This window comes from Ascaphus truei, chromosome 3 (assembly GCF_040206685.1).
Source record: "Ascaphus truei isolate aAscTru1 chromosome 3, aAscTru1.hap1, whole genome shotgun sequence".
Taxonomy (NCBI): Eukaryota; Metazoa; Chordata; class Amphibia; order Anura; family Ascaphidae; genus Ascaphus; species Ascaphus truei.
The window spans coordinates 272,254,983-272,263,908 of NC_134485.1; the positions used below are offsets into that span (position 1 = coordinate 272,254,983).

The following is an 8,926-nucleotide window of genomic DNA, read 5'->3' on the forward strand; positions in this document are numbered from 1 at the left end:
ATGCTATTTATATGATTGTCGCGTGTATTACTGCTGTGAAGCGCTATGTACATTAATCGCGCTATATAAATAAAAAGATACATACTAGTTCGATATGACGGTGTCCAGGGGCTGAAGACATCACAAGGCAGATTTAAAGTATCCCAATAGAGATCAAATCCCTTGTGAGCAAAAGGTTGTGTGATAAAAAATAATCAAGGACATGACAAGATTGTAATGTATTTTTATTATATGTGCATATGGGACCCTAGATTTTCTGGGCTGCTCATATTATTGGGTAAGGTCTAAGAACGTCTATTGTTACTTGGAGAGAATGCTAAAAGTTATACAGATGCAAAGTCCTTGGTGGCTGTTAGACAGCTGATTTATTGAGCCACATGTACTGGGAAAATGTATATTAAAAAAAAAAAAAAACCACATCAGCTCAACAAATATAATTAATCAACAAAATTGAATTGTGAAAAAATAATGCATGTTAGTCCAACATGTTGGTTTTTCTATTGGGACTTGTATTACGGAAACAAGTTACAAAAAACACCCACAACATATACTACGGTTGTTTACAAAAAAAGTTCTGTATTTGTTCTTGCAACTTTGAGCAGCATCCATACAGTAGATAAACGTAACTCCCGCATTTTGTGTACAAAATGCTCAACACAGCCAAGATAAATAGGATGCCTCAGACTTCAATGTGGAACTTTTCTTGAAACCCAGGCTGTGCTGAAAAATCAGTATAATGCTGCAGACATCAGCTTATAGTAAGGACCCATCTTGCGATAGGCAAGCAAAAAAGGGTTCTTATTTGCATGTCACTACCCAGAATCCCTGACTGCAGTGGAAGCATTGTATGCCGAGATAATGGGGACAGGTTTGTGGACATGTCTGAGCAATTTGAATGCACACAATACTTATTAGCTGTTTGGTGGTGGGTTCAACTTTCATTGCATCTTTGTAAGGACAGCATTCCAGTAATAATTAGTCTTAAATTAGGCATATTTTAAGAAACACCAGAAGATTTTTGATGGTCTATTGTTTCTACTCTTAAGTTACATCATTTCATAGACCCGTGAGAAAGGTCTAGAAAAATTCAAAAAAATACATGGAGACATAAAAAAAAAAAAAAAAAGTTGTGCCGATCACACGCATTTTAAGTGAAACATTTGTTTTTTGTCAGTTGTGTCACAGAAATTGTATTTGTGATGTTTTTAATTAAAAATCAAAATACAGTTTAGTGACAAACCACAAAGTTTGACATAGAACACGTTTTAGCTATTTGCACGTCTATATTTATGGTTTCCCCCACTGGCAGAGCTGCAGCCACAGCTGTGCCTTCTGCCAGCCCCCCAGCAGCAGTACAGGAACAGGGGGTGGGGGTAGGCTTCTCTGCACACTACTTGGTGGGGGTTCGGCCCACCACTCGGGCTGTGCGTCTCTCCAGCACTGCCTTCCTCTTCTCTCCGGTGACTCCTCCTGGTGGCAGCTGGCAACACTTACCGCCTCATCTGCCAGCAGTGACGTCACTTCCGTCACCAGTGATGTCCAACTCCATCAACTCCATTCACTGCCGGGCAATTTTGCTCATAAGAAGTTTCACTTCAAAAACACAGCAGAAGTGAACTTTGGGCAGCATGAAATTGAAGCAAAGTAAAAACACCAGGATCAGAATAGAACATGCAAAGTAAGGCTCTTGCAAAGAAAAACAGATAATGGAGTGAATAAACTTTAACGATCCATCAACCAAACTAAACAATTAGGTGTATGAACACCAAACTAACATCCATAAACCTGCAGAAACAATGATCACATCTCCAACACATGCATTGCGTTAGGAGCCGTGCAGGGCGTAATGCTAAAGATGATTAAACGAACTTGAATTAGACAACAAAATGAAGGCCTATTATTAATGGAGAATACAGGAATACATAGCGCACTCATTTTCAACAGCTCAAATTTGAGTGATGTGAAATTAGGTTGTAGACAAAATTTAAGCACCACTAGAAAATAGAGGATTAGGAGTTTAACTTTTTATGCTGAGCCCCCCTTTCCATCCATGACATTTCGCAGGCCCCCCTGCCTGATGTAATCAACCACATGAAAAAAACTTTATTAAACGGTATACAATGTAAATACAAATACAGCTCAGCCCCGTTATAGCGCCGTCCTCGGGGGCCACCCGATTCGACCGCGCAATAACCGGGGTAGCGCTAATTTTTTTTTAAAAATGGCCGCCGCGCGCCCGATCGGGGGTAAGAGGTGCCGGCAGCCACCGTACTTCCCCAGCATTCCCCTTGCACTTCCCCCAGCTGCCTCACTTCTACCAGCACTGATTTCCCCCCCCCCCGCCAGCAGCCGCGCACCCCAGCCCGGCACCGATCCCCCCCCCCTCTAGCCCGGTACTGATGCACCCCAGCCCCACACCAATCGCAATCCCTCACAGCCCCAAAGCAGCTGACAACGGAGGTAGGGGGGTAGGGAGTGTGAGGCGAGTGGCGAGCATGTGCAGTGCACTCAATCACAACCAAAACAGGCACACCACACACACAAAATCATAAGTCACCGATTTCACCCTGGAGGGGGGTGGGGGGAGGAGGAAGTACTACTGTAAGCCTGCTCCTGTCCCCCATGCTGCTGAAAACTGGGACGGGAAACACAGGAGGAGGGTATGTCTGTGTGCAGGGAAGGAAAGCCCCGCCCCCTCACACAGACAGCAGAAGAGCAGCCTCAGCACGGAGCTTCTGGCCACCCGTGCACAGCTCTGCCCGCCCCCAGGTTTCCCCGCACGCAGCCCGCGCCCCCCCCAAATAATCTTGCACCCCCGTTTGCGCACCGCTGGATTAGACCATACGGTAACCCCTCACCCCCCACCCCCATATTGCACAGAACAACTAAATGATGTATGAACACAAATACATGTGAAAATTAAATTTTCAAAAATTGTATTTGATCACCGTCAAGCCAAAGATTGCTGGTAGTCAGTGCTTCGAATTTGACATCCATAGAGGCACTGTGTGCCAGTTGTTTCCAATGCTTCCTTTTCACTTGTAAGCCCCCCCCCTCATCAAGTTGCATACCTTTGAAAATTGACACTACTATACAGCACAACCGCATACTTCCAACTGGCTCAAGGTGCTGTTGATCCTGTATGTTTATCAACATTTCTTCACTGCACAATAAGGGTCTGATTGCATATTTTTTTTTTTTTTTTTACTATTTTGTTCATAACCAAATGGAGCCCACAACCTAAATGTGCAAAATCTAATTTTTGCCATGTTGTAATTACTTGACACACAAAAGGGGTATGCCCATGTGGCACACAAGTTTACCAAACCTCTCAGACAGCACCATGTTTAAACTTCAGAAACAAAGGTTCTGGAAGTGGACAATGCATGTTAAGCTTTATTTACCTTCTTGCAATTTGCAAAGATCAATTGATGTTCAATAGAAAGTGTGAAAGGCAATACATTTAAATTATTCTCATGGATAGTGCTCGTCCCTTCCCAATATTATAGCATAAATTTGTTGCCACATATTCAACTGTTAAATGACAACTTGCTTTACATAACTATTCATACTGCAACAACATGCCAAACAAAAAAATAGCTGTAAGTCATCTTTAAGTGTAATTTTTTTTTATTTTAAGTATTCCTTTCATGGTCTATGCAAAAAAATGCATATCTGTGGTTACTTTCTATTAGTCTCAGTACAAACTGTTCAACAGGTTACACACAGGAGTTTAACGGGAATCTAAAAATTCAAACTGAAGTTCTTAAAAGCAATCATAATCTACTAAGAAATATTAGTAAGCTATAGACTGCACCTAGAGAATATAATTAGACACATTGAATGCAAACAATTAATGCTTTGACACCTTTAATTTTTCATTGAGCATGAAGGCATTTTAAAATGTTATAGTAGGCTATGCCTGGCAAATACAGAGCTTGCAGAAATCAGACTATGAATGGCTCGTAAAAAAAGAAATAGAATCCGCCTTTTAGTAAAAGCAATAAAATTGTATCTAAGTATGTTTAATTTAAGATTCTACTTGACTCCCAACGAGATGTATTATTACACGTACAGTATTTGAATGAATAGAGCCAGACAAGCATGGAACCTGTGCACAGGCTGGTTTGTTTTTCATTGCTGTTTATTGAGAGGTGGAGATATTGCCAGACATGCCAAAGACATTTCACATTCAAGGGCCACAAGCTAAATATTTCCCTGCATCAATTCATAAGCCTTCTGGGTGAGACGACGGGGATTGATGTCAATATGAATCTTCCTGCGCATCTGCTTTTTGTCTTCTTACCGTTGGTTTTGTAGGTGATTTCACAGGGCAGAAGGACTTTTTCTATCCCACAAACATACTCATCATCGAGTACAGTTAATACTATGTGGAGAGAAACTGGTTCTAACGATGATCACATCGTGCCAAGTAGCTAATGATGAACTAATCACACCATTCTAGTGCTGGAGAAGCCTTGAGAGCAGCGCTACATTAAGTATTGCAAGCCCTTCCGGCACCTAGCATTTTATAGTCCATTCGTCTTAAGACCCAACTATAGCCCCCCAACCCCTAATTCATGGAAACTAAAGAGAAAATGTAAAACGGTTTCACCTTAGCCACGAATGTGGTAAAAGGAGGGAGGAGACATTAAAGGATAGAAAAATAATCCTTTTAGAGCTGTTTGTAGGTCTGCAGGGATCATCTTCATTGTCAATAAGTATCCATTTAAAACACCTTGCAGTCTGGGGGTGCGGCGCTCCCTTCTGCCAACCCGGTCTCATGGTTGGCAAAAAAATGGCCTATAAGCACTACCGTTCTTTTTGCTCAAAAACGAAAACAAAGTAACCTAAACAGAAGAGGTAAGTTTATTTGATGTTAGTTTCCCCGCTATGTGGTGGTAAGGGCCTTCACGCAGTGCTGAGGAGATCCTGTAAAGCTTTCTGCTGGGCTGCATTCAGTTGTGTTACACATTCTGTGAACAATCCTCCGGAGGCCTGAAACATAAAATGTGTTTAAAACACACTGCAGTAATTTAGGAGAAAAAAATCAGAAACGGAATGACACATTTTGCACGCATGTACAGAATTCTAAGAATTATCCGACACAATGTAATAGGTTGAAGCTGTATGAAAAAAAGCTGCAGAAAGACTAACAACTAAGCCTGATGCTACATAGGTCACCACATTACTTAATTCCAGATCAACAACTGTTACATGCTGCACATGCCTCCACATGAACTACAGGTCATTGCTATGCAAAGGAGCACATCAAGTGTCACCGTCAGGCAGCGTCACGTTACATATATCCAAGTATATTCATGAATGTAGTATTGATAGAAGTTATGTATCAAAACATAGGAATCCATTTTGCTCGTTATATCATTTAAGATCACTCTACGATTGTAAGAAAATAGCAGGTACTCACCTGAACTTGTCGAATTACATTAGCAAGCCGTTTGCCACACACGTCTTCATTTTTAATAGACTCATGGACACCACCATCTGCTATAATACTAAATATTTTGGGTAAATTGGAATTGTTGAGTCCTAGCACAATGGGATTGTTACTGTGAAGAAAATAAGATTGTTCGGATTTATTTTTTGTACACGTCATGTATAAAAAAAAAAGTTTTTATATTGTACGCTGTAGAAAATATTGCTTTTTCATCTAAAAAGTTTATGGAAATAGTGAGACCACCTTAAAAGAGCAATCCAAGCGGGTTTTAATTTTTACCTAGGTTTTAAACGGGGGGTTTCCAGAGCTGAACTCCATCGAACCAGCAAAAACATGAAATCGTATGTGGGAGTATCTACATACGCACGAGATTAGTTTGTCGTCATTTAAAAAATAAATAAACTCTTGCCATTTTTAACGTGTTTTAAAGCATCCTTTGATTTCTATAGCAGGTTTTACCCCAAGAAAGACAAGACATTTGTCTTGCCGTGGCGGCCGAGCGCTGGCTACGGCACGGCAGCGGTTCAGCCAATTAGGCCAGTAGAACCAGCCCTGTGACATCATGGCCGCGCCCCCGCTAAAAATCTTGACAAGCGTCCCATCTAGACCCTAGGACCGCAGCTTAAACTGGTGCACACGCCGCCAGGTGCTCCAACGCGCGCCCGCAGTGACTGGGGCCATAGCCAGACAATCAGGATTTTTACAGAACACAAACACACACGAAAAAGTGGTTATGTAGTACAGGTATTCCTCGCCATCAGTCGTTTCACTTTACGACGGACAGCATATCTGACGCATCACAATGCAATCCTATGGGGCCGCTTTCCGACGCCAGAACAACCTTTCACTTTCCCACTCTACTTTCCAGAACGAATTCCGTTGGATAACTGAGGACCGCCTGTATTGCTGCTTTAATTTTAGCTCAGGGGACCTCCTGCTTCCAAAGATACTTACCTCCGAAGGGGGAGCCTGGTATCTCCTGTAAGTTTAAAGCCCCACGTCACATGGGCCAATAGGAAGAAACACCGGATGATGTCACGACTTACTATTGGCCCATAGGAGTTTTGGAAAGCGGCCATTATGCGAACACCAGCTAGCGATCCAGAATAGCTACCAGCACCTGCTAACGAGATAAGAATCTCTGGAAGCAGGGGGTCCCCAGAGCTGAAATGAATGGGGTTCAGCTCTGTAGACCCGCTGCTTCAATCCTATGGTGAAATTAATTAATTTTTAAAGGGGGGGGAACAACCATCTTTGATTACCACTTTCAAGTGATGCAAAACAGACTAATGCATGTATAACCTACTGTACATATGCTTAATTAGCAGACCCTCAAAATAAATGTGTAGTATTTGTTCATCCCACCTTTCAATGAGGTCACAAAGGAAGTTGAACGTGTGAACGGCTTCTTCTTTGTCCTCGTGCAGGGGCAGCCACGACAACCAGTGGGGCAGGACCTCCTCCACATTGATACAGTCAGGCCGGAACTTCATGATTTTCCCTACTGCGGAGATGCAGTTCTCTGTTGCATTGACATTCTCTTTGGTTTTTGATTCAGGGGCCTGGATGACACCAACTAGAAGTGGAAGGGCTTCTGCAAGAGAGGATAATGCTGTCAAAGACTGAGCCACTTGTGCTGAAAGCCTGACCTTATGGTAGCCCTGGGTTAATGCAATGTATAAGAATTCTAGATTTAAAAAAAAAAAAGTCTCCAGTGTTCTTCCAATATGGTGATGCAGTCTTACAATGACTTTAGAAGCCCCAAGTTTGCATTTGTTTTTAATGCTGCATCATTCAGGAGACCAGCATGTGTAAATGTAAGCTTCTGATTACTTTGCTGTAATAGGGACAAGGCCGGTGTGATTATCTGCTATAATTCTCATTTGTAAAGTAAACAGATTTGGGTTTACAAAAGTTCTTCAAGCCTGACCTCCACACAAAACATAATTTGAGAAAATACACTTCATGCGGTAATGAAATAAGATTGGACTACTTTGCTACTCTTCTACCGTGGAAGAGGCAAACATACAGGTTGAATAAATCCAGGTCTACCGCCTCTCTCAAGTGTCCTATATTACCGTTTAAATAATTCTAGCATAATAAAAAAAAAACCAAGAACTCTGAATGTATTATATATAACGTAACAAGCATTTTTCTTAACTTTTTGGGGGGGGGGGGGGGGGGGGGGATTTACAAGCATTAAGTAACATTACAATACAGAAAAAAAAAATAAGATACACACCAAAACATACTTCAACAAAAAAACCAGTTGTTTGGAGGTAGGTGGCCCCTCCTCCCAGAGCTCACCCCCCTCCCCACCTTTTTAACTTGGGAGGTTCTCTCATTTTGCTGTATGGACAAGAACAATTGAGGTTGTTTCCCCTCATACAGAGGTAAAAAGAAAGATTCACAGCTGTGTCAGGACCTGCAAAATTTGTTATACCTTAACGTTGGTATGCAGGCTTATAACGCTTTGGCCAAAGGGTTTAACTAAACAACCAATATTATTATTGAAGTATTTAACTTTATACTCATTACCATGCATTTTTTGTCAATTGGACGTAGCATTGGGCTCCCTGTCGATAGAGATGATAAGATAGAGATGATAGAGCTAGAGAGAGCTAGAGATACAGATATAGATATACAGAGATAGAGATGATAGATAAAAATACAGAGATGATACAGATGATACATAGAAATGTATCCAATTCTACCTGCAGCAACTCAGCCTTGTCCACTGACATACCAGCACTGACACTGAACGCAACTACTACAATCATTGTGGCAAGAGATATGGGATCCAAGTATCAGATTTAACGGTTTCAGTAATACACTACACTGGTGTCTATTCATTTGCAGCTGGTGGAAATGATTGTGTCTATTTGGACTAGGTTTACCCACTCATAATACACCTTTGTGTGATTAATAAATACTTGTAGCAGGTAAGTAATGTGTTTATTTGTACACGTCCATGTTGCTGACCGATTGGCCAGAGACCAATATACAAATCAATAAAATTATTTGTAATTTTTCCTATTAAAGTTTTTTTTAACTATATATATATCACATTACAATAGGTGATGTACAGAGTGCACGTAGAGGGAGTCTATTCTCCAATTCTTGTCTCTCAAAGGAAAGTGGAGCTATTCGTGGAGACCATGTGGATAAACAGCATAGTGTGGCATGTCAAACACAAAAAGAAAAGCAAAAAAACAAAACTAACCCTAAAACACACAACAAATAACAGAGCTATTAACATGTTGACTTTCCTTTTTTCCATATGTACAAATGATATAGTTTTACTTTCCTGTAAACTCCCACCAGCCCCGCCCTTCTACTTACTAAACAATACAATGGTTTAATCTAACACCTGAGCGTCTAACACATTAAACTATTTATAATTATATTATAGCAACTTGCTATATTTGCAATTCTTCCTTGCAAATTAACCCTACAAATATTGAACAT

The 8,926-nt window shown here is 41.1% G+C and overlaps 1 protein-coding gene across 1 annotated transcript in view; it reads right to left on the reverse strand.

Annotated features, from left to right (window-relative positions):
- Positions 1-4,107: 4,107 nt before the first annotated feature.
- The window catches only part of IPO5 (importin 5), a 47,434-nt gene continuing 42,615 nt past the window's right edge, over positions 4,108-8,926 (reverse strand). Inside the window, exons 24-26 of the mRNA XM_075590824.1 lie at positions 6,824-7,052; positions 5,429-5,570; positions 4,108-4,998 (exon numbers count right to left, since the gene is read on the reverse strand). Coding sequence (XP_075446939.1) covers positions 4,912-4,998; positions 5,429-5,570; positions 6,824-7,052 — 458 coding nt within the window. The 3' untranslated portion in view covers positions 4,108-4,911. The remainder of the gene's footprint in view (positions 4,999-5,428; positions 5,571-6,823; positions 7,053-8,926) is intronic.